This window comes from Oryzias latipes, chromosome 4, assembly GCF_053564925.1.
Source record: "Oryzias latipes strain Hd-rR chromosome 4, Olatipes_Hd-rR_3.1".
Taxonomy (NCBI): domain Eukaryota; kingdom Metazoa; phylum Chordata; class Actinopteri; order Beloniformes; family Adrianichthyidae; genus Oryzias; species Oryzias latipes.
In genome coordinates this window covers 20,971,116-20,997,642 of record NC_136240.1, presented here as the reverse complement: position 1 = coordinate 20,997,642, position 26,527 = coordinate 20,971,116, and the positions used below count along the sequence as shown (strand labels likewise).

Sequence of the window (26,527 nt, the reverse complement as noted above, 5' to 3'; positions counted from 1 at the left end):
TTTTTACCCACAATGCATTTGCGTTTCACTTTTACGCACCCATTTGATTGAAATTTCCCGGTAATTAATAGGAACGTTTCAAATTTATCTTTTTAAAGTCGAATCACTCCTTGTAGTAATTCAAGTGTACAACGCTCACTTTAATATCTGCTAAAAAAAAAAAATAAGAACATTTGTATCGTGTGTCAGGCCAGAGGCTACAAAGGGCCCACATTTTAACAAACAAGGTGATCACGTGTGGTGGAAAGTGAGAGTAGGTCAATGCTACAGGTCAGGGTTCTCATTATTCATCATTGTCTTTATAAAAGGATCAGGGAAGTAAAACCACCTTTGTGTGTTTGTTAATATTTTAACACACTTTGCAATGGACACTGCAGCACTGAGTTTCAATCTGTGGAGTATATTAATCAAGATGAGGGGAAAACCAACCATTTCTCTTATCAATCGTTCATTATAAAGATTTGAAATCAAACGTTTTATTCTGCTCTCTTGTTTGGTTATATCTACACTTGACTCCAGATTATATAAAAACAACACAAACTTGTCGTTTTACTAAATTTTCAGCCAATCACCGTAAAAATGAACGCATGTGTCTTTTAAAGCTTGAACATGCTCCTAGCTTTTGTTCAAATCAACTTGATAGTTTGTTTCATGAAGTATCCAAGTTTGTACTGATCCCCTTATACCTCTTCATTAAAAAGAAAAGGATTAGAACCACTTCATCCATTTATTAGTCAGTTGTTCAGTTTCAGAAAATAGCAAATACTTAGTTACAAAACTCAAACTAAACAGTTTTGTTCAACAGAAAGTGAAAGAGTGAAGAAAGAACATAGGTACAGTATATACATCAACGTTGGGCTCATTTTCCTTCAACATTTTCGTATTAGTATTTCTCAGAGGTTATTCAGCCTAAAACCTCAAAAGCATCATTATTAAAGGATTAAGGCAAATGTACTTAAAAAGGTTAGTCTTTTTTTAAACTCAAAATGCACTTCAGGTAATTAAGTCAAATAGGTTTTAATTTACCAGTAAATCTCATTGGGAAGCAGTGGACCTCATAAACAAGTTCCTTAAAGTTTGTCTTCTTATAAGAAAATCTGTTTAGTGAAATGACTAAATCAAAAAGGAAAGTGCTGCCAATGTCCACAAACATAAATGGGCACGGAGTAGGAAAAGGCAAAGATGAGAAAAAAGTAAATTCCCTTCAGTATTTCACTCAGGTCTTTGAGCACTGTGTTAAGTGATTAAATATGTGAGGATGAGTTGGAAAGTTGGGGACAGATTCCTCAGGCAGTGCTCCTTTCTTCTATTGTAAAGCTTTCCATCGAGGTTTTACTCAGAGCCTTGATGTCGTCCAGAAGACTGGTGGGGGTCAGAATGTGAGAAGACCCTGTAAACGGGCAAAGTGTTGAATAAAACCTTCATGTGATCGAAGGATTGCTTCAGAAAATAGAACAGCATTCATGACAACCAGAATTTGAAACATTGTTTTGTGTGATTTTAACATTTAGTTCAAAGGCAATTAAAAAAAAAAGGTTATTAACTGTGGTTAGCTCATGCTTAAGTATAAAAAAAGCAGCTTGAAATGACATACTGGACTGATACTTGCCTACAATAACCTCACAGGATTTCACTGCTTGGGTGACCTCATAAGCACACCGCATCTCAGAGTAAGTTATTCCACCGATAACAAAGATGATGAGGCGAGAGCCAGTCCGGCGTTCGTCTTGAGCACTGGGCTTGTGTTTCTGACGGGCGCTGTGGGCCACAGGTGAGAAACAAGAAATGCAATTAAAGGAAATTTAAATTTTACAAGGGATTTCTATTGCTAAAACATCCTTAATATAAATAAATCTAAATGAACATCCTGGGAGGGTTAGGGTTGTGACAGTACCACAAATTACCAGTAGAGGGTGGAGTTTCCTTTATAACTGTGTTGAGGTTAAGTGACACAAATAAAATGAAGAGGTCAGACAAACCAACCTGACAGCCCCGGAACCGTTCCAGGCAGCAGGAGACTCAGAAAGGTGCGGCCATTCTTTGGTGTCCAATTTGTTTTCTACCGCATCCTAAAGGAGAAAGGTTTTCAATTCATCACTCAGTAAAATAACAAAAACTAAAAGATCCGATGAGACCACATGATAGATTATTTTCTGTGTTTTGTCTAGGGTATCCAACTTTGAAAAACATCAAGAGTAATATTATTGGGATGTGACAAAAGCATTTTAACAGAATTCAAGGCGCTTGGGAGGTAAACATTGATTTAGAGGTGATTGCAGTTAGGTGAAATAAAACAACAATCAAGATCCATTCAAGAGGATTTTCAGTTAAACTTTCCAAAAGTCAGTTTATCTTGTAAACTTAAAAAGTTAGAGAGCAGAGATTTAGCACAAAAGTTTACTGCTAATATGTTTTATTGGCATTTTTTTTTAAGTTCTTCTTCCTTTCCCTTTGAAAAGTTCAGACTAATTTATTGTGGGACTCATTTTATGGACAATAAATACAAATAAAAACCTTATCAGTGCTTAAATAAGCAGTAATAGGAGTTAAAAGAAATAATGAGACAACTGCAATTTTAAACTGTGCTTTTCTTTTAAAGACCAAAACATTGATGAAATTTCACTATAAGTTACATAAAAAAGGAAAGAAACATTTAGACAGGAACCAGTGTCCACAGAGGAAATGGCTTCACCTCCATCACATCCTTTATGACTGGAGTCCATCTCGAAAGGTTGTACTTCTCCTCTTGGGACCGATCACGTCGTGTTGGTTTGCGGGAGAAGAAACTCGACTGAGTCGGAAATATAAAAAAAGATCATACAGAGAATCAAAAAAGGGGGCGTGGTTTGGAACAACAACACTCTCACTATAAGTAGCTTCAGCAGAAAAAGCACAGAGTCAAAATAGTTTTCTTACCGACGTGATGATGGGGACACCCAGTTCTTTCCAGTTTAGTATAAACTCTCGTTCGTCTTCAATCTTTACATGCTGGATAAGTTTGTTCAAGTTCTCGTCTGTTGTTCCTGTTGAGTCAATAAATTATTGTAATAGTTCAAGACTTTATTTTAGCGGCAAACTTTCAGTTAAACAATGTGTCAAAATATGAAGCACTATAATTGCTCCAATTTTAGCAGTAGGGGCATTTGGAGGGGTAGGGTGGTCCAAAATAGTCCTTTAAGGGCTAACCCTTTACGAGGGTGTTCTGTGTCGTGCTGGGGTGCTTTTTGTTTTTCGATGACCTTTTTAAAGTTAAAACCAATGCTTTTATACATTTCAGAACGCTAACGTAGTTGATAAACGAAGAGTTATGGAAAAATAGTCTGTCTAAAAATGTCTTCCATTTGGGAGGTCACTCTCACTCGATGACATTATCCATTGTCGCCAGTCATCCACGTTAGTGCGGAGCTGCCACAATCGGAAATGCACATCAGTTTTATAACTTTAAAAAGTGCTGCTAAAACAAAAAGTCATTACGCACTTTCACGTGTGCTGTGCTTCAGAGCACACCCACGTGAAGAAAAGAGCTTCTCCGCCATGGCACAGCACGGCGCGGATCACGCTCACAGCGAAGGGGTAAGAGCGTTCTTCCACAAGGGTTTCCCCATTCAAAAAACTATTTCGGACACCCCAATTCTTTAAAATGTAGGGGCAATTGGACGGATAGGAACAAACCGTAGGGGGAGAATTCAGATTCGACCAAAAACTACCTCATGTGCAGCTCACGCAAAGCTCCAGGTGGGACAGGAACAGTTTATTCTTTGTATTTTTACCATTGACACTGAAGATGTAGAGCAGCACAGCTCGGATCTTGTCGTAGGTGCTGTACGGATGGAGCAGCACCGGCAGCAGAGTCCTCATTGAGTCCTTCACTTTCGCTCCATCCGCATCTGAACCAACAGCGAGGTCCTACTCAAAACATTACAGCAGAATTCACACTCTGATCCTCTGGTCAATGAAGCTCTTCCTAATGCAAGGTTATCATTTTTGTTTAAAGGTTTGAAAATGTAAAAAAGAAAACAAAACTAAGTAGAAGCCGTAAATGGGAGGAGCTTACACATGTTGAATCAAGATGCATTTATCAAGCATACAGAAGAATGTACAGCGTTCCCTCGTTTATCGTAGGACTTAAGTTCTAGAAATAACTTGCAAAAGGTGAAATCTTCAAAAACGGATGTTTTAAGGTTTTAAAACCCCTCTCTACACACTTAAAACACGTTCCTCAGACAGACATAATCGTTTTTCACATTTTTCTCTAATGGTTAAACTCTCAAAGTTAAATTCTTCATAGAAAAATAAGTCTAGTTTTACAGAATCAAACCAAATCTCTGCTCGCAATTAAAGGTTTATGTAAATGTTTGTCACTTCTGTCCAGCAGATACAGCACGGAGGACATTTAGCAACAATGCTTTACAGCCAATCAGGAAGCAGAACACAGTGCACTGTTAGAAAAATCAAGACTAAAAATAATTTTAAAAAGCATGCAAAATTGCACTGAAGAAAATGTGTGTAACTGCGAGACTGCTAAGGGCGTACGGCGATTTAGTGATGGAACACTTACTGTTTGTTTGTGTACCGTCTAGAAAGAATTTCAGGGTGGTCACATACAGTACAACTAGAACGACGAACACACAAGGCTGAATAAAAAACGAAAAAAAGGAGCTCTGGCAAACCTGTTCTGCTTTGCAGAGTTTCTCAACATTGTTTGAGAAATGTTGCATGCATTCCTCAGCCAGCTGGAGGTGAGTAGTTTTCTGAGAATAAAACCAAAGGACCAGACCAAAAATTAATAAAATGTATTCATCTTTGTGACAAACTGATGCAACATGTTGTTAGTTTAACAACGTTTCACCTAAAATGTTTATTTCCATGACAGTCATTCTTTTCCACTCTGTGTTTATCCCATCATTTCCATCTCTAATAACTAGTTTAAAACCATCATTACGCTGCTTCATACCTCATTCAGCTGTTTGCGGAATGACGGCATCTTCTTCATCATTTGGGCCAACTTACTTATCGTTATCTGACGGAAAAAAAGAGGAAACAATTCATCTAAACCTTAGAACCACCAACAAAACATGAAGTGGACATTTAACGGTACTGGTGATGCACACAAGCGCTGTACCTTTTCATCTGGCTGCTGTTTGCTTGCCGATATCTCTTTCACCATCTTGGGGATTTCTCTGTTGGAAGGTGGGATGAAATGTGTTTGTAAGTGAGGAAACAACGACAGCAGCAGCAGCACACTGCCATTCCTCATCTGAATATTGCATACTTACGCAGAGACCTCAGCAATGTGTTTGTGCCTGAGCTTCACCCACAGCATGTCATCCTCAGTCAGCAGGGCCTGCTTCTCTGAGCCATCTTTCAACTTGTACCTGGTCGTGTTGTTATTTGGAGGTTTGGGTCACAGGGAAAGTCAAATAGATTCTTTCTGCACTTCAGTATGAGTTTACCTGAAGGTGTCATCCTGAATATCAATGAGATCATAGGCCATAGCTTGGTAGGAGAGTTCATGCAGAATTGGGCTGACAGGATCAAAACCTCTCTCCACTATCAACAGCTGGGCCTGGGTTTTTCCCTGTAAGAGGAAGAAAATAAAGAAATTAAAGAGAACAGCCCCGCATTCACATTTACTCAGTAAAGAAGCAACACTGTAGCATTAGGCCTCCATTCCAGTTTGTTTCTTCTGTCCATTGTCTCTGCTCAGTACATGTCTCACCTTCTTCTTGTCGCTGTCATCCAGCTCATAGTGCTTGGCCAATTTGTTGTCCACCAGCTCGGCAAGAGTTTTGGCGTTCTCCATGTTGCTCTCTCTGACATTGACAGGGATTGTTTGATTACTTGGAGTGAAACAATGAACATAACACGTAAACACCAGAACTTTAGCTCCGGCGTTTGATTTTCTTTTTCTACTACCGAAGCTCTTCAATCAATGGAGTTAATGTATTTCCAGTGGATTCTTAAACAGAGAAAAGCAGCCATGCCCTGATATGCAACCCTTTACTGTAGTGAAGTGCTTCTGCAATAAACATAATCAAGGGATTCTGTATCGAGAAAATAGGAAAATAGTAAATAGGAGAAGAGTAGGTCAACAGGTTAAAGAGTGTGTGCTATTTAGGTGTCCCTAGTGACATCTCAGTATTAAAGGGTTGAAAAGTCTTAAAAATTGTCAAAATTCAGCTCAGTTTTCTTGTCCTCCTTTTATTTCCGCTGTCCAGAGAAGAAATAATTTCTGTTTTCTATTGCTCTTGTTTCAGCTTTTTTTGTGTTTTTGTTTTTAATAGCTTTGCTCTAAACAATGTCAGAAATGATTGACTTGTATTCAGATGTTCTCCATCTTTCAGTCTTTGGAACATTTAGTAGCTAATAAGTTAATTTCTCATTTTCACCATGGTCATGTAACTGGAGACAACAACCTTATTTCCACTCATCATCTCCTGCAATAGTGAAATATTGTATTCTAGTTGTGGTAGCTTTCCACGTGATGTTTGGGAGGCTGATGTGAATCTTCACAGGCTTACTTCTTGTATCGGACTCCTGGGTACTCGTCCAGAGTTGCACAGAGAGTAACGATTTGGTCTGCGAGTGTTTCCAGAGTGCTCATCTTGTCCTGACTGTGAGGACTGTAGATGCTCCGGAAAGCTTCAGGATTGTTACATGTGAACACCTTAAAAATGGTGGAAATGTAACAAAAATAAATTAGCTTCATCCTAAATGATACACTTTAAGAAATAAAACTAAGTTTAAAAAAAAAGAACAGGAATGTCCATTATTTCTTTATTTTCATATAGAAGAAGAACTAGTTCTCAAGCTAACCCTTTTAAATCACTCGTCAGTTACTCATTGAGGCTTGAAGTTTCCGACGTTTTGACCGATTGACTCGTGAAAAAATTAGTCTGTTTTCTGCGTTTACATATCATTTGAACAGGAGCTACTCACTTGTGCCTCTTGTGGCAGGAATGACATATTAATTTCCTTGAAGACACGAATGAACTTTCCACAGCGGGACTTCATCTTGTTGAATAGGTCATCGGGGCAGTCTACAGGAGCAAAAACAAAAAAAGGATTTTTAGTTTGTCTTCCTAATGCCAAGCTTCAAAAATATTGTGTGAGATGTTTTGCTGTTAGGATAGATTGGATCACCGATGTATTATTTACTTACAGTCGGTAAAATAAACATATGCAGCTTTGTACTTTGGCTTCTTTTCAAAGTCACCTAAAAAGGCTTCCACACACTGCAAAAGGAAGACAAAAAAATTCATCAAAAAGGTTGATGAAGTTGAAAGACGTCGTCATCTAATACAAGGTTATGAAACCAAACCTTGGCAGTTGGGGTCATAAAATAGATGGCTTTCATTTCAAGAACAGGCTCTCTCTTTTTAAACAGGTCCTCCACAACTGAAGACATTGGAGATTATTATTAAAATGACATGAATGTGATAAAAAAATTATACTTGGTTGGCAGAGGTTAAGACCTTGTAATGATTTTGTAACCTACTTGTTATTTTCTCTGCCATCAGATCAGACATTTTGCAACATGATGAGAGAAGCTTTGTGGTGAAAGGATCCAAAATCAAAATCTTAAAAAAAATAAAAAAAATGGTGGTTAGAGAAACATATTTTACCAAAAGAGACTCAAAGTGGGTGAAACTGTGCAAGTTTTGATTGGAGGTTTTTAGAAGTAAATCAAGCAAAGTAAGATTTCTTTAGTAAAACTGAATCAGCCTTACCTTCCATACTTCCGATTTCCGGCAGTCTGTGATTATTGTATCTTTTATTCCTTTGAGAACAAACACAGAAAATGAGCTACAAATAAAACCGGGCTTGGTTTCCAAAATATTAAAAAAAAAAACAGCAGTGTTCAAGTCCATTGTGGTGAAAAGTTCTTCCTCTTTGCTTATATGTAAGGCTTTTTTGTTGTTTTTGCAAAGTTTTGCTTGGGGTGTGATTTATACTATATAAAATATAAATAGCAACAAGCACTAGGGGGCACTGTAGGTGCATTTATCAGTGTTTGCTACTGAAGGCGACATAGAAGAAGTGCCGCTCACTGAACAGCGGCCCCGCCAGAATTGCTTCAAAGCAGGATGAGGATGAAGAATTCAAGGAATTTACTGATTTGAAGCGATATGAGTTTTTTACTTGTTTGCATTTTCTTTATGCTTTATCTAAATAGTGGTTCATATGTTGCGTTCATATACTAGATTCCTCCAACATTTTATGAAGCTTAATAAGTATCAGTGTTCTAGTAGTGAAGCATGCATTTATTCAGTCTATTATTGTTATCTATTCCGTTATTATGATTTGCCTTTCAAGATAAAGTGCCCTTTCTTGTTTTCATATTAGTCCTCGTTCCTGGTGGCACCAACCTCAGTATCCTTTTATCAACATATCTTTTCAACATGTCCAAACCGTCTCAATCTGCTCCCCTGCATTTTTTCCAAAACATCTAACATGAGCTGTTCTTTTCTGATGTTTTCAGTCACGATCCTATCCCTCTTCAGCTCTGTCTAAGAGCCATTACTGTTTCTAAACCAACATGGCTGATCTCCCCACCGTCGTCTACACCTTTGCTTTCATTCTTTTACTACACATCACACCTGAAACCTTCCTCCAGCTGTTCCAACCTGCTTCACCCACCTCACCACATCTTTTTTACAACTCTGTTTAAATACATACTCCCCTTTAATTTTACTGCACACTTGTATTTGTAAAATTATTAAAACAAAATTGTATTCCAATCCAGCAAATATTCTTTAAAAAAAGAGAAAAACATCAGATTATGTTATATTTATATTCATTTGTTAATAGAAAAACTTTGATCCTTGGTTTCTTTCAAGAATAATACGCGTTGTTGTAACCCTTTAAGCTCTAATAGTGTATATTTAAATGATTGTTAGTGCTTTTGAGTATAATTTAGAAAATATTGTTGATATGCGACATTTATTTATTTTTTCCCAGAAGAACAACACGTTAACCTCACACTTCCAAAGAGTTGAGCAGGTCTGTGCTCTTATTCTGACAGAAAGCATTCATGAGGTGGGGCTGCGACACAAAATGACCTCACTCCATGTTCTGGCAAGAATTTGGTTTCTATGGTCTCTATGGATCAAACTTTGCTCATTTTTTCTGTCTGCTCCATCGATTAGCGGTCCAAAATTGGTTAACTTGTTTAGTTGTCTAATAGGGAAAGTTCAACTTTTTACACTCATTCCAAGGTTCAAAGTCACAACTTATATTAATAAATAAAGATTAAACTATTAGCATTGCAGTTTTTAAAAACGACTAATATTTGCGGACCTAAGCCATAAACTTACTTTTCCAAACAATTTTTTTCAGCCCGTGATCCGATCCCGCTGCCATTTTGTTTTCTGTTTTCTTTCGACCTCTTCCTTCCTGCTGGTCACGTGGGTCTGACGTCGTCTGCGTCAACAAGTGTGCGCCGTGGCGTTGCTGTAGTTCAATAAAGGCACTAATGAAAACAAAGTAAACTAACTTAATCAAAATATATTTGACCTACACCTACACAGGAGTATTTTTTTGAACTATTTCAGAATTCCCTGTGCTTGAGACAGTAAAAATAAAGAAGAAAGAAACAAAGAAAGAAGCAAAGAAAAAAGGGGCCAAATTATTTATATATTTTTAATAAAATCCATGTAGGGGCTAAAAATCAGGTGGCTTTTGTGATCCCTAAAACGGACGTCTGAAACTTTTACTCTGACAGTACTGAAAAGTGACACAATTTTTGCCCCTCATGAAGTAATGACCATGGTTCCAATTAACAAAAAGTTTTTATAGTAGTATTACACAAGATTGCATTTCTAAGAATTTCAGTAGGTGCCTTAACGAAAAACACTTTGTTTGACTTCCATAAATATAGTTTTAAAAATATGTTGTCTACATTTCAGTAGCAAGTTTTCTAATTTTATGCAGATTTTATAAACTTATGTCTGTAACTTTACCATAAAAACATGTTTGTTTGTTTTTTTTACAAAAGTGATCATTTCTTAAGTTATGTTCCACATTGAAGTAAGGAACGATGAAAATCTTTTTTCCGTTTTTAAATATTCTACCATTTTGCATTCTGTATGAATTAGAGTTTAATAGAAGCCTCTGTTGGCCTTTTCTTCTGAACTTCTTAAATAACCTCCATTGCTCAATTTTTGCTTTTTATTATAAAAGAAACTGATCCATAACCCTCTAGCTAGGGAAAGCCCAACTCATTTGCCAGACCACTGTACATTTCACAACAGGCACATTTTCTATTCTAAAATTTCATGCCTTTTAGCTATAAAAGTGTTTCATTCTCTGTCTTTTCAACCTCCATTTGTCTAAAGGTAAGTGTTGTTAGGATTGGTTAGGATTTATCTCACAGTAGGAGGAGCTACATATGGGTACTTTACAAAGCTGAGATCCCATAAGGGTAAAGATAAGATCAAATCATCAGAGAGAAGGGGTTTTGATTAAGTGGAGATCTCAAGAGTCTGGAGTTATACAGGATTGTTTTACAAAGGCAAACAGGTAGAATGGGTGTCATGAAGTGGCTGGTAACTTCTGTCTTTCTCTGCATTTCCTCACAGGTATATTAACATTTATGCTACATTTATTCTCAAACCACATAAGTAAAGAATACATATTTTAAAATAATTTATGATTTAAATTTCAGGTTGCAGCTCAATCAGGTACTGTATGAACACAACTCTCCACAGATTTTCAAGTGTTACAGATTTCTCTGTATGAAAGCTTAACTGATGGGCATTTTTCTTTTTCCTTTACTATTATTAGGTTTCGAATTATCCCAGTTCTCTGCAACATCCAAGACTGTTTTTCTCAAATGGACCAGATATATGGGAGCAGAATCATACAGGATAAGCACTGCCCTTAAAAGCTCACCAAACGACACCATTGGTTTTGTTTTGTTTGGTCCAAACACACTGTTGGGCTCCATCAGCTACTTGTCACAAGGAGTTGATTACATCTTCACAGTTGAGGCTTTGGATGGATCACAGAGGGTACTAAGTTCGGCATCTATCAATGCGTCAACAGGTGACTATAATCTTCAAACCATACATGATAACATCAGCCATCTTAGTTCTGTCCATGAAAATTGTAGTTTCCTTGTTTTTATTTGATTTCTTTGAATGGTAAAGTGTTTCTTTAAACATTTAAGTTTATAGTGGGGCGGCCGTGGTGCAGCGGTAGGGCGGTCAACCCATGATCGTAAGATTGCAGGTTCGATTCCCGCCTTGCATGTCCATGAGTCGAAGTGTCCTTGGGCAAGACACTGAACCCCACCTTGCCTCTGGTGGCGGGCGCCTGTGTTTGGCAGCAGTGCCGCCACCAGTGTGTGACTGGGTGAATGGGTCTGTGACTGTAAAGCGCTTTGTCCTTGTAGGAAGAAAGTAGCTATATAAGTATACACCATTTACCATAGTGTAGTTTCTAAGGGTCACCATGTTTGGCCTTTGTCTTCATTGTTAAATAATAAGAAAAAAAAGTCAACAATTAAAGAAAATGGGATTTTTTGTGACTCTTTCAGCCCCCGATAGGATGGATCCCATCCAAACCATCAAGCCCAAGAACAGCAAGACTTTGATTGCCGAGTTCAACTTGAAAAACGGAGTCTCTCAATATATCATAAGAGTGGAGGACAAGCAGGGCTTCTTCAGAGAAGACAGAGTGTCTTCCTCCCCAGCAGAGATCACTAACCTCAGCCCATACACTGAGTATACGCTCAGCATCATGGCCGTGAGCAGCGCCGGCCGCAGTCAGCCATCAACCACTGTAACAGGAAAAACAGGTAATGCTGTCAAACTTTTGTCTTTTTATTACTTAAAAAAACACATATGGGTAAGTATCTTTATTCAGTGAGAAACCCAGTACTTTCTCATCAGTCTTAATCACCCTGAAGAAGTAACTTAATCTGCCATAATTGAAACTCCATACACCTTTCTGTGAGGACGCATCACCAACGCCCATATAGGGTGTTTTATAAAACGTAATGTATCAGCACCCCTGAATGTTTTCTCTTGTATCATTAGTGAGTGTACCAGACTCTCTTTAACACGCACAAAGCTGATATTGATATTTAGAACACAGCTCTTATAAACCATGGCTTCTTCACCTCAGGCAAATATTTGATCCTAGAGAGACAAAAAAAACATAGAACAATAATATTAATTTCACTATTTGACCTTTACCGGTACTCCATTGTTCACTGCTGGCCTGCGGTGTTAACTTGACACATTTAGGACATAAGGCTTAACTTAGAGTCTGCCTCTATCACCCTAATTTTCTTTTAAGAAACGCCAATGCAAGTTTTCATTCTCAAATAAAATTAATTTTAATATTGAAAACAATTTCCTCTTTTTAATCTATTTATTGGTAAACTTGTTTTTCTCCTAACACCTGGTAGAGGTATGGAGCCCTAGACATGACATTTAAAAAATAAATAAATAAATTATTCCCTCTAATTAAGTAATTGGGTGTACATATTAGCATTTCGTAACACACATTAGCCATTTGTGGACACAAACTAGCAGTTGTGGGCACAAATTAAATTTTTTTTAGCCACTAATTAGAATTTTATGGCCACAAATTAGTAGTAGAAATCAATGTAACTAAAACACTAATTTGTGTGCACAAAATGCAAATTTTTACCCACAAAATACTAATTTATGCACCCAAAATACTAAAAAAAAAAAAAGATAATTTATGGCCACAATCTGATTAATTTGAGGGAAAATTTTTTACTTTTTTTGAATGTCCTATCAAGGCTTTTAATTAACATATAACTTTAGTTGATACTTTGGATAACAAAGACTTCTAAACGATATATTAGCAAAAGTATTCAATCACCTGCCTTGACTGGCATATAAACTGAACCCATAGAGTTCAATATGATGTCAGTCCACCAGGCCGAGTGATTAGAACAACCGATTCTGATCATTTGGATGGGTGAGCCAATACTTTTGATGATGTAGTGTATGTGCTATAGATTTTTACTCCTGGCTGCAGAATCTGTAATGCTATGTTGTGAAATGTTCTTCTCCACAGTTTTGCCTCCTCCCCAGTTCTTCACTTCCTCTCCCACCAATGACAGCATTGTTGTCTCCTGGGCTCCTGTGGATAATGCTGTCCAGTACACAGTATCTATACATAAGTTTGGCTTCAATACCGAAATAAAGTATAACACAAGTGACACCAACCTGACCGTCTCAGGCTTGGAGGCCGGTTTGCTCTACATGATCAAGAGCTCTGCTTGGGACCCCATTGGTCGAAACGGAGAGGACAGCTTATATAAGAACCAAACAACACGTGAGTTCACATTTTTATTTTTGATATGATACTCTGTCAGCTCAATGACATAACTTTAATATTATATGTATGCATTCCTTTTTAATTTAGTAAGACATCATGTCTTTGTCAAGCTTACCAATATCAGTTTTACCTTCACTGCCAAACTAACATAATACCATCTAGACAAAAGGACAGCGTCTTCAGTAAAATTCACTGTCAAAAATCCAAAAAAATCTTTTGTTCATTTATGAGCAAAGTTGGGTAGAGATTCATTTTTACATTATTGCATAATAAAGATTGTTGTTAGATGTTGAAAGACCAACTGTGTGTTCACTAAAACATGACTAAAGTGTTCGTAGCAGTTTTAACGTTTAAATCCTGATTCACAAGGGTAGAAAAGCGAAAAAGGAATTCTGATTGATTTTGAACAACTTAAATATTTCTTAAACCGCAAATCAAACGCACCATAGTAGCAGGAAATCCCCAAAGTAAACTGGAATACTACTAATAAATACGTAAAAAGCAGCATGAGTTAAAACAGGTGTTAAACAAGTTAAACATTTTAGATGTGACATGTAAGTTATTAACAATCCATACGATCAATACTCACATTTATGAATTGTATTTATAATAAGTAATTACAAACAAATTTCTATCTGTTTCCTCCACTTTTATGTTTTGTTGAACTAATCATTTAAATTATGATTTGTCTTTCACCAGGACCTCCAGCGCCATCTTCTGTCAACGTGTCAGTGGTGATGAATAATACATTTGCTGGACTTGCTGTGTCCTGGGAGCTTGAGAAACAGGTTTATGGATATGTTGAGTATCATGTGATCAGTGAACAGAACGTCACCTGTAACACCACCTCCACCTCCTGCACCCTGCCTGTGGGGTGTGGAGAGCTGCACACCTTTCAAGTCATTGCATCAAATGAGGCTGGGCCCAGCTACCCATCCATCCCAGTAGTCTTCATCACATGTAAGGAGACTGCCTCAATCAAAAATGTTTTCTTTCTAAATTAGGGACATCATAATTGTACCATAATTAAAGATGATCGTACAAGGTCACTATTGGAAAATAGACATATTTTTAACCTAACATGGCTCATTAATAGTTAATTAAACAAAAAGCTAAACTAACAAAGGTCATGCATCTTATTTGGCTCTTCCAAAGAGCCCTGGTCATAGAAATTAAGCTAATGCTCATAAAAACAGCATTTTAAAACATAACCAGGGTTACTTTTTATCTCTTGCTGGAAAGATTTATTTTTAGGAAGCCCAAAAAGTCATAAGAAGTCGAGTAAATGTTTACTATAATGTATAATATGGATGCTGTAAGACCTCACGTTGTTGACTACAGGTCACTGTACAAATGTGCGTGTTTACAGAGCCACTTAAACACAATTGCACAAAAGGAAACTAAATAAAAATCCTGATTCTGATTCCAATTGGTTAAAACTTAAAATCTTACTTATTAAGAATATAGATTTAGATAACTGTTTTTTTAGTTGTTGATTTGCCTTTAAGTAATTCCCTGTGTGATGTTGGTTCCTGAGTGTTAAGTGCTTCTGTGTTCCTTCAGTCCCCTGCCCTCCAGACTTTTTGGCTCATGCACCATCCTCAGATGGAAACTGCACTCTGACGTGGAACAGAGTACCTTATGCAGACAAATATGAAGCCTTCATTAAGACAGGTGATGGTAGCGAGGAAAACTGCAACACCACCAGCAACAACTGCACCTACCAATGCCTGTGTGGCCACACGTACCTGATGTCTGTGTTGGCGTTCAATGAAGCTGGGAGCAGCCCTCATGGAAAGGTTATCAACTATACCACAGGTGAGTGCAGGCACAGGAGAAGGTTCAAAACAAAAGATTTCATGATGGTCCATCCGTTCACACCTAATTGACCTTTGTGTTTCAGTGCCCTGCTGTCCAGAAAACGTAGCCGTCTCTGCAGTGAGCACTGACACATTGGAGATCACGTGGACGGCCTCGCTGGGAGCAGAGCTGTATGAGACCACAGCCGCAGACGCCCTGGAGGTCATCCTCTGCAACGACACGGCTCCAGTGTGCGCTCTCTCTGACCTTAGCTGTGACAGAGCCTACAGCGTGGTGGTGACGCCCTGTAATGACATCAGTGGGTGTAACCGTGCTTGTAAAGCCCACACCAAAGACACAGGTGAGGTCTCTTTTAAATTACAGTTAGAATTTGCAGTGGGAAAACATCCATGTCAGGCAAAGATTGATCTAACAAACATTTAAATCTAATTTTTTCTGCATGTTTCATGAGGAGCATATGGCTGCTTGGAAATAAAGGCTGCTATCTACTTAGAAAAATTGATGTCTCATTTATTTTTCTTATCTTCTCTGTAAACGTCCTACCTCTCTTCCACCAGCCCCCTGTGCGCCATCCAATCTGCAGCTCACTCTACAGAACTCCACTGTCAGTGTCAGCTGGACAGCAAACAACAGAAAAGCTAACTACACAGTCACAGCAGACGGAGATGGTGGTAGGCACATCTGCACCACCAGTGGAAACAGCTGCAACGTCACTGACCTTTCCTGTGGCTCCATCTATGAATTCAGTGTGTCAGCAGCCAGCGCTGCCGGCCCGAGTCTATCCAGCTACACCAAATCACATGAAACAGGTAGGATGCGAAAAGGTTGGATCAATCAATCGAATCATGATGATCATAACGAGAAATATAATTTAGCATTTTGTGTTTTTCCCAGTCATGAAAATAAGGATATGTTTACAATTATGACATATTTAAACTGATTTAGTTCTTTAAACTGATCGCTTTTCATTTCATTTTCTGGTCAAAAACAAAAAGAAAAATATTTGATTTTGTTGTTTTTCATCTCTGTTGAGTTTAGGTGGGTCTTGGTTTAATTTAAAATGGGTTCACTCGGAAATGCTGGGTTGATTTCCATTTCATTGGCAGTGTGGCATCATTCCAAAATTAAAACATTTTTTAAATTTATTATTAAAGAAAACTGATCTATCTTGGTGTGTCAGTAGTTGCTTCCCTTTTTGGTATAAATACTGTTGTATTAGTGAGGGGTAAGTAAGGGTGTTGTGTAAAAATATGCCAAATTTGAAGATTAATGCCTTTGTGGGGTTTTTTTGTGTACCACTGACTTTTATTGGGTCTTGATCTCATTGTTTCTATGTTGTTTCAAGTTTGTTTTTTGCTTTTGAGCTGCAGTGTTGCTGTCTGTTTATGCATTGAAACTTCCTCCAGTTATTTTATGATCTTTGTTAAAAGTTGAAATAATGTAGAAGTCCTGCCAATGTGGCAGAATTAGCTCCTGAGTGTAGAGATTTGTACATTTTCACAGATACGTTCTTTAAATTTTGCAGCTTTGGGTTTTTTGTGTTTTTTTATCCTTTGATTTCAGCACAAATCTATTTTCCTAGCATCATGCTTTTTTAAAAATTGAATATATTATTTTATGATAAAATATTTATCAACAGAATACAAAGCTTGTGAACCTTAATGTCTATGATTTTTTCTTGTAAAAAACTTTAGCACCCAAACAGATGTACTTAAACCAAATCACTAATGTTGCCCTGTATTTAAAAAAAAGAAAAACAAAAGCGATCTTACATTCTGGGTTTTTCATATTTGTGGAAATTAAATGTCATAAATACCAGCCTGAAGAACCATCATGTTTTTTTGTTCCACAGAGCCCTGCTGCCCGATGAACATCACAGTAGATCAGGTCACTGAGGCAATGACAAACGTCACATGGTCCCAGGCTAAAGGAGCCCACTCTTTCATCACCTCTCTGACCTCCCCCCGCGGTCACGCTCGCTGCCACACGCAGGACTCACACTGCCTGATGGGCTGCATCACCTGTGGCACCAACTACTCTGTTACCATGGAGACCTACAGCCCCAGTGGGCACATGTCCACCTGCACATACCAGGGCTTCTCTTCCAGTGAGTAGTGATGTTCTATATATAACAAAAAAATGTCATTCGCAAACAGTATTATGCAACAAATCTATTTTTAGCATAATTTTAAATACAATTTTATTTTCTAATATTACTAGGTTAACGATTAATTTATTTTGGCACAGATTAGTTTACATCTTCATATTATTTGTATTTTTATTTACTAATTTATTGAAAAACATGACATTTTTTAGTGTTTTAAATACATTTAGACCTGTAGAGTTCAATGCTTTTTAAACAGATTTTAAAAAAAGTTCATCAAAATTTGGGTGAACATATCTTATTTGTTTAGATGCAAAACAGAAACAACTTAAGAGATGATTTTCATTTTATCTAATGAAAAATACAGTTTAAAGTCCAGTCTTTGGTCCAATGTGTTATTTGTTTTTTTTCCTCATGTTTTTTTATGTTGTTGTTTATCTTATTTATTCATTATTTTTTGAGAAATTTAAGTTCCTTTCTTTTATACCTTACCTTAAAATGGCCTAAAGATGGCTGTGACTTTAAAAAAAAGGGAAATCATTTTATTAGCATGTTCTATTGGGATCATTTTAATGGTAAAATTTTCAAAAAAGCTAAAAGTTGCTGTTGTAGTCAATGAAACCTTTTCATTTTTCTTTCTCTAAGAAATTCGGATTTATTTGTAGGAGCATAGGCCTCAGCATGCTGAAACACAACCTGTTGATGATCCTTTCAGCATTATATTTCATTTGTGTGTGTTTTTTTTACGCAGGCCCTTGCTGCCCGTCGGGCGTCAAGCTGTACAGAACAACTGATAATTCCTTTCAGGTTTACTGGCGCTCCACAGGCAGCCAACACAGCATCATAGCAGAGCTGCTGGGGAGCAACAACAGTTACAACTGCACTGCTTTGCCCGGGCAGAACAGTTGCAGCATTGACAACATCCAGTGTGGGGATGTCTTTCATGTAATTGTAGCCCCGCTCACAGTGGAGGGCGAAAAAATCTTGTTCTGCCCTCAACGACTTTATTCAGGTAATGCGGAGCAATCATGAGATTATCATTAATATATTTATTTTTTTATAAAAAGGCTATTTCAAACAAACTTTTTGTCTTGTGTGAGATTTTGTCTCTCATGATTTTTCTTTTTTTGTTTAGTTACTTGTCTAGGGACCAGCATTGGCACAGGTAGGTGCTCAACCTTTCAACTTAAGAAAAAAATAAACTTTACTTAAATATTTTTTTAACCACGTTAGTGTTCTTGCAATCTAAATCAACATACCAATACATTCTGAATAATATTTCTAATATCATATTAATTGTGCTTCAGTGATTTACAGAGGAAAAAGAAGTCTGGCTTGAAAGATGGTAAGTTCAATATTTAATGTTTGAATACCAATTAGGCCTAAAAGAATTCTTTACAAACAAACAAATGTGAATGTTCTAAAAATATTTGTATGGTTTAAGAGATGAATAAACTTAAAATCTTTATTATCTGTTTAAAATTAGGGAGTTTTTTTTTTATTTTCTTTCATTTTTCCAAGAGAACAAGAATTTCAACACTTATTTTAATGTAAATTTAGGACTTAGAACCATCAAACATGATTTATAGAGACCTTTTCATGTAAATTAATTAATTGCTTAAAGAATTTTTCATTTAATTGAAATTATTATTGGCTGCACATTGAAATAATGTACTCCCATATTTTTATTTTTGTGAGAAATGATTATGTTCAAGTTGCAGTTTAACCTTTGTCCACCAGATGGTGCGCTTTTTCTTACACCAAAAGAATGGTACAACGTTTTATGGTACGGCATATTCCCTGTTTCACAAGTACTTGAAAATATATAGTTATAAAAAAGTTCTTCACTATTGCCGATTATTTTCATAATGATAGTCATTCTAATTATTTCTAAGTTCTTTTGTTTTTGTGAAGATCTCATTTTTATTTTTATTTTTTTCAAAAAAGAGCCTAGAGTTCTAAAATATGAAGGCCTTAAAATATTTAAATGTTTGATTTTCACAACTGTTTTGGCTAAGCATATTGCTTGGGATATAATGAGCAATACATTATTATATTTTTCTCTAAGGTAAATGCTCTTACTTCAATAAAGCAGTTTTTGTGTTTGGCTTCCACAGCTTCCTTTTCCCAGATGCAACACATTTTCATCCTCATCTTCTTTCTCCAGCAACTCTTCTCTACTAGAACAAACGTCATAGTGAAACATTGACCAAGAAAACATTAACAATATAAATAATAAGCATTTAGAACAAAAAGAAATTGATGATGAAGGATTAACAGTCATTATACTTGAAATGCCTTTAGTGACATTTACTGAATTGAATTAAATGATTTTAACATGAAGACAACACCAAAACATAACAGCACTGCCAGTGCTCAAGTTTTCTTAATGATGACTGTGATAATTTATATTTAAGCATTTTACTAAGACAAATGTATTTAAAACTTCAATTTTCAAAAATACTCTTTAAAAAGCAAGTGTTTCAGCAATCAGAGGACATGCTTGTACTGTAAAGAACCAATACAGAATGTCTTTATATTCAGCCCCAAGTTGAAAGCCTCCTGTGATAAAGCAGCAAAAACAAAGAAGATTTTGCCTTCATTGTATTGGTTTTCTGTTTATCATTTTCAGGATGTATTCAAATGAGTTTTTCAATATGTACCATATGTCATTTATTAAAGAATTTCAGCATCATTTCTGTACTTTCTGTCTTTATTGTTCGTCTGAATTTTCCTTGTAAAAGGATGTACCAGAACTCAAGTGAAAATTGATAAGTGCAAAATCCATCTGGAGTCCAATATGAACTGATCTTTTTATTCTTTTGTTGTTGTCAATTACAACATTTTTACATCACATCTAGCCTTTTCTTTGTTCCTGATAAGACTTACGAAATCTATCTGAACTCCTGAAGCGAAAATATGCATAAAAATAAATAAAAAGACCAAAAACGACCAAATTCAGTAAATATATTGTGATTTTGTTGTAATGAATTTTGATAGTTGTAACAATTATAATTTCTTCTAGATTGATATTTTTTATTTTGTATCTGTGTTATTCAATGCATGTCGTATGCAGCTATTTAGACCTGGACAATAACGTAATTTTAAACTTTGTATTAAAAAGCTTTTTAGAAAAAGAACTGTAAGGATTTGAAGCTTGGAGCTTACTGGTAAGATACCTAGAGGAAGACCAGGAAGTTCATGGATGCAGTAAAGTGTATGGGGGTGGTTGGCCTTAAGGAGGAGGATACTGAAGATACAATTACCAGTAGATGGAGGTGGATGATTTGCTGTGGCAAGCCCTCAAGGTAACAGTCAAATGTTAAAAAGAAAAAAGGTTTTCTCAGCTCAATCAGAACTGGCTTTTTCAGAAATCTGTTTTTTATCTGTCAATATTTATTTAGGAATTTCCCTCTACCTCTATGCCGGTCCCAAGCCCGGTTACCTTGAGAGGGTTGCGTCAGGAAGGGCATCCGGCGTAAAAACATTGCCAAGTTCACCATGCAACTCATTCGCTGTGGCGACCCCTGATGGGAAAAGCCGAAAGGGAAACAACAACCTGTTCACTTACGAACGCATCTGTTTGGTGTTACAGCGATTGTTTGGACAGAAGCCTTTCACATTAATTTGGATGACTGACTTTCATTACGCATACACCTTCCCACCCATCCATCCATCCATCCATACATCCATCCATCCATCCATCCATCCAACCATCCATCCATCCATCCATCTTCTATTGCCGCTTAGACCTTTGCAGGGTCTTTTAGGTTGTTGGAGCTTCTCTCAGTCAACTCAAGAGTAAAGGTCAGATCCAGCTCCAGAGGAGTTTAGCTGGTGGGGATGGGGGTAGGGGGTGCTAATTTCAGAGGGGCACAGTTATCACGCGATTTCTTTTGATATTTTTAAACACAGTTATTTAAAAATCTCACAATATCAACTCGAACTTTGCTCAAACTTTTAAATGTAAATAAAAACATTAAAAATTTCACAAAACATCACTGAGACCAAATCAAATAGTGGTGAAGTGTCTGTATGGGAAACAATAGCAGAATCACTTTTTACTGAATACTCTCACCAGGGTCTGTTTTGGTTTTATAAAGTGGAGAAATTGCAATAATTTCCAGAGGAATCTTTCACTTAAGAGAATATAGATAGTTTATAGTCTGCAGCCTATTTGTTTGATGAGGATTTATTTGGGATTAAAAGTAAAACACAAACAGGGCAGTATCACCACCTTTCATATTTATCTCATCACATTCAAAATTAAACAAAAAATTTAAATGTAGAACAAATCACAGCACTTCTGAAACCTAAATTCAGATTTTGTTTATTCTTAATTTCATGTGCCTTGTGTCACAGAAAGAATAACCTAGTGATACTAAAACTGTTGCACACTGTTGAGTACAGCTTCTATTTCAGGCTAATCCAAACTAAAATATTGAGCCAAAGGGAAAACAGTACCTTCAAAAGGAGTTTGAACAGCCTTAAATATAGAAGTAAAAACTAACAATCTGCTCATCTGTGCTGTTCTGCTTATGTCATCTAAAGAGTGAAAATATTTAACATTACAGTAACACCAGTTACTTATAAGGCCTTACATGGAATGGCCCCGACCTATGTTGAGGACCTCATAGTCCCTTACCATCCAATAAGAACACTCGCAAAATGCAGGACTGCTTGTGGTTCCTAGAATTAGTAAAAGTACGGTTGGAAGTAGAGCGTTTAGCCACCAAGCCCCTGTTTTATGGAATAAACTCCCAGCTCATGTAAGAGAGGCCGACTCAGTTTCTACATTCAAAGTTAGACTGAAGATATTCCTCTTTGGGCAGGCTTATTATCAGACTACTTAGTATTCAGAGATTATTTAACTTAATGTTAATGTGTTTAAATTAAACTTAATAACAATAACTATTTGTTTTAAAGGCTGCTAGAAGTTGAAGCTGGGGTAACTATGGTGCACTGGGGTTCTGTCCTCTTTTCTCATCTACTTCTACCCTTCCTCTCTTCTCTATTTTTGATCATCATTTATCATTTAGTTCTCCATGCCTCTGTTTGGTACAGTGCGATTCATGTATTGTCCCTCTTTCCCTCTCCCCTCCTTTGCTCCTGCTCCTACACCTGGCTGTGGTTCCTGTCTCCGGCTCGACTCGCGCCCCTGACTGTCCCCCCAACCACGGCTGGATGAAGCTCGTCTGCTGGACTTTATATATGTAGTTGTAGTGTTACATAAGTTAATTCTTCTCTAAGAGTTCTGGTAAATCGCCTGTCCGTCCTGGGGGAGGATCCCTCCTTCATGTGGGCACCCCTGAAGTTTCTTCGTCTTTTCCGGAATCCGTTTTTTTTTAGGAGTTTTTCCTTACCGCGAAGGGGGGTCTAAGGGCAGGGATGCCTGTATAGCTCAGTCAGTTTTTTAGTTCATTTTAGTATTTTCCTATTGAACTCTTTGTATTCATGATCCTTTTGAGTTCATGTTTTACTTCGAAGCCCATCGAGACAACTGTTGTTGTGATTTTGGGCTATACGAATAAAATTGAATTGAATTGAATTGAATTGAATTGAATTGAATTGAATTGAATTGAATTGAACCAGCATTGTTGTTATGTGGACATAAATTGCACCCAGATAAACAGAAAATAAATATTGTGGAAAAATTACAGTGCTTTCTTTTTGATATGTGGGTTTCATACTGTCGGAAAAGTTGTGGAAAAGTTTGTGTAAAAATCTAGATTTTGCTTACGGTACGCAAAGAACAGAATCTTTAGAATAAACTCAATTTCTGTGGCTTCTCTATCAATCGCTGCCTGGTTCCAGTCTGCACCACTTCAGTCTTTTTTTTCATCTTAGCCTTTAACTGACTTCTTAAAGACCCTTTTTTACAGAGATCCTGAAGATAATTGAGATAGAAACTAGATGAAAGTCTTAGCAAAATTGTACCATTTGTACTGGACAAGTCCACTTAAAAAAAATCCTAACTTTATTATCTAAACTCTGATGCTTAATCCACAAAAAACATGTTCATTAGAAACAAATAAGTTTTTATGCTATCTTGTCAAGAACTTAGATTTTTTTTTTAATTTAGTCTAAAAAAAGACACAAAACATGTATTTTATTGCTAGAAACAAATGACATAAGTTTATTTAAATACATTAAAGATTCAGTGGGATGTTGCATGACCTGTAACAGAGTAAACACCAGGAGATTATAACAGTTGCATGAACATACAAAGGGGTAGAAAGGCGTTAACATCACTTGTCCTGATTTAACATGCCTCAAAATCCTTCTTTTGTTCATCCTGGGCAGCAAATATCCTCACAGGTTTCATGTTGACTTCCTTCTTTTCTCATTCTTAATGAACTGGGAAGTGAGAAGGCTTTTATTCTTTTGATAAAATGTATTTTTTAGCCAAACGTGTGGCCTACATAAAGCCAGCTTTGGGACCATTCTGGTTATGAGGAAACAAATGTCGTATTTATGAAACAATTTCAAAAGCTTAAGAACTAGAAAAGTTGGAAGCAGTTCCAGCATGGCTTGTTTGTCAGTACATCCCATTGTGGTGAAGTCCCAATTCCCAAGAATGCATTGTTAACTATAGTTTCAGAAGCGCTGATCTCCTTTGCCTGGGTGACCCCTCCCACGGCTTTATCTGCGTTATCTTTGTAGTTCAACCATTCACTGTTTTCTCATGTTTTGTCATATGATTACAAAAACTGATAAAGTTTTGGATGTTGACCATCATTGAGTCCTGATTTTTCCAGTAACTGTAGAAGAGTAGTGAAAGGTTGTTCTTCGACATCTGTACCTGTAACATAGGCATTGGCAAGATTTTTTTTTACGTTTGAACGATTTAAAATTAAAAATAACTTTTTTTAATTTCCACTTCAATAATCATTTAATCTAATATGAAAGCAATCTCAGTGGTCTTTTAATTAAGATTATGCTATTTTGAGGCAAAAAACCAAAACAGAATTGTTTTGCAGGACTTAAAGTTTGTGCTATCATCATTCCAGCAGCTAAGCAAACAGATAAGACCCTGAAGGCCTCATGAGTTATGTGGCTTTGGAAACATGAGGAGTATACTTGTACAAACCCCTTTTGTATTTGAGACTACATTTTATTTTTATTGATATTTGTGTGAGGAGAGAGAGGTGAGGAACAAGGGTACAAAAGAGAAAGGAGGGTGAAGAGCTTACATTAATGGAACACACTGAAGACTGGATCACAAACAAAAAGAGCAAATAAATTGGTCATGGTTTGTCATTTAGCTTTGACATTTAAACGTTTATCAAAAGGGTTGGTGTCTGTCCACAGACACACTCACCCACACACATTCAGTTAATAATAAATATAGCCATTGCCTGCAAAAATCTTCCCATGCACAAGGGCACATATACAAAACAGATACAGATCAACTCTCACATACATACCTATATGTGTACAAGCAAACATATGTCAAGCATTTATTATCCTGTTCATATACAAATATCCTGTTTGTGTAAAACTGATGAGATACCAGTGCTTAAATGAGTCTGTGTTCACTGCTTTTTCACTGAAGAATTGTTTCTCTTTCGGCTTTTCCCATCAGGGGTCGCCACAGCGAACGAGTCGCATGGTAAACTTGGCAATGTTTTACGCCGGATGCCCTTCCTGACACAACCCTCTCAAAGCAAGTAGAGAAGGGAACAGGGAGCAGCCTGGAGTTGAACCTGGGTTTCACGGACAGAAGGCGCCGCAAACCAGCACGAGCTAAACCGGCTCCCTGCTTTTTCACTGAAGAATGATGTAGAAAAAAAAGAGGAAGGGCCCAATGTCCCCACACCAAGCCGCCAGCAGAGGGCAGAGCGGCCGTGGTAGCAGGGGTCCCCAGAACACTTGTGCAAAGAATCAGATCAAGGGAGTTTGCCTAATGAGCAACTTTCCACCACCCAGGACAGAATCAAAAGAACCACCACAGGAACCTCAGTGTCAAGCCCATTCCCAGCCAGAGAACATCCCCTGCAGTGCCCTGGGTTGAGTGCACGGCCCCTTCCACCTGAAAGTCCCTCCAGCCTCAGATGAAGGGCTACCACCTCCCAGGAATCCTGAGTAACCCGCCCAGGGACCCCAGGAAATGGCAATATTGGACTGAAGACACCCACCAGCCTACCCAAGGGTTCAACAGAGAGAAAAAGGCAGGGGGCCAATCCCCACGTCCAGGAAGAGGACTGATCAGACTCCTTTGTCATGTTGATTAAAAGGCAAACGTGAAGATTCTCAGCACACGAAGACGCAAGAATCAGAACCAGCACCACAGGTACACCCCTAGGCTTAAGAATCTCAGGGATTCCCCTCCTCCCATGAACAGAGGGACGCTACCACCACTGAGCAGCTTTATCAAAGCTCTGGTCGGAGACCGAGGCATTCGACCATCCAGAGCCACCCATGAGTGTCTCTCAGTAAGCATCAGACAAACACACCAAACTCAGTCCTTCCAGTAGACCCCCCCCCCCTCCATCTCACATACCACCCCCATCCATGAAAATGATCAACTATCAATAAAAACACACGTGCTGTTCAGATAGATATGAAATCTGTTTTTGGTATGAAAAACTCTGGAAGAGTTCATCTTTAACCCTTGTGCTATCTTAAATGACCCCACCCTCACATTTACGTGTTCTCCCTACCATGACAAAGGTGGATAAAGGTGGAAAGATTCTATGTAATCCATGGACACCAGTGAGGTTCACAAATCATTGAAGAAAAAAGGTTCAAAGCACTGTCTAGTGGGTCTAGATGACCCAACTCCCAATGTTAAAGTGCCTAGGATAGCACAAGGGTTAAATTTACACTATACAGCCTACATTGAAACATAATGCTTTTTTATTTACCAAGCTAAAGTAACTAAAATGATAACATCCACAATAAAGTAAAGACATTGTTAGTAAAACCAAGTTAAACATTAATGTGGTGTTTATTTTAAATATGCAGTATGAGGATTTAAAATATTTTATTTAATGATTTAGATGTAACTTCAACAAAAGGATGCAGTGTTATTTGTCAGAAAATGTGTAAATTCATTCATCGTCTTAACAAAATTCAACAAAGATGCAAACTCGAGATGTTATAATAGAAGACCAATCAACTAAAAGAAGAAAATGTCTTATGTAAAACGTAAAGAGGCCTGTTAGGTAAACTCATCTGACTCATCTGCCCTGCCCTCCAGCTCTCCCACCTGCAGCTCTTGCTGCCCACCTGAAGCCCCAGGTGGGGGCGGTGCTTCCCCATACGAGCATCATTGATTGG

At 37.4% G+C, this 26,527-nt stretch overlaps 2 protein-coding genes across 3 annotated transcripts; one reads left to right on the top strand and one right to left on the bottom strand.

The window, feature by feature from the left end:
• Window positions 1-708: 708 nt before the first annotated feature.
• On the bottom strand, window positions 709-9,467 carry stxbp3 (syntaxin binding protein 3). The gene is made up of 19 exons (XM_004068048.5): window positions 9,318-9,467; window positions 7,731-7,780; window positions 7,499-7,580; window positions 7,322-7,398; window positions 7,163-7,235; window positions 6,940-7,040; window positions 6,522-6,667; window positions 5,720-5,813; window positions 5,454-5,578; window positions 5,277-5,375; window positions 5,123-5,180; window positions 4,955-5,020; window positions 4,671-4,751; window positions 3,771-3,906; window positions 2,917-3,023; window positions 2,693-2,791; window positions 1,984-2,069; window positions 1,610-1,758; window positions 709-1,390 (listed from the first exon to the last, which is right to left on the bottom strand). The coding sequence occupies exons 1-19, from the start codon at window positions 9,361-9,363 to the stop codon at window positions 1,287-1,289; spliced, it is 1,779 nt and encodes a 592-aa protein (XP_004068096.1). The 5' UTR covers window positions 9,364-9,467; the 3' UTR covers window positions 709-1,286.
• Window positions 9,468-10,404: 937 nt separating this feature from the next.
• LOC101172066 (fibronectin type III domain-containing protein 7-like) lies at window positions 10,405-19,940 on the top strand. 2 transcript variants are annotated; one of them, XM_004068087.4, is made up of 14 exons: window positions 10,405-10,580; window positions 10,667-10,682; window positions 10,786-11,046; window positions 11,540-11,800; window positions 13,057-13,317; window positions 14,020-14,280; window positions 14,884-15,138; window positions 15,224-15,481; window positions 15,699-15,950; window positions 16,994-17,248; window positions 17,997-18,257; window positions 18,381-18,410; window positions 18,553-18,590; window positions 19,363-19,940. In XM_004068087.4, exons 1-13 carry the CDS (start codon window positions 10,527-10,529, stop codon window positions 18,582-18,584), a joined length of 2,457 nt encoding a protein of 818 aa, XP_004068135.2. In that variant the 5' UTR covers window positions 10,405-10,526; the 3' UTR covers window positions 18,585-18,590; window positions 19,363-19,940. The 2 variants fall into 2 exon arrangements, with proteins under 2 accessions (XP_004068135.2, XP_078802195.1); XM_078946069.1 differs by lacking the exon at window positions 19,363-19,940 and adding an exon at window positions 18,986-19,004.
• Window positions 19,941-26,527: the final 6,587 nt, after the last annotated feature.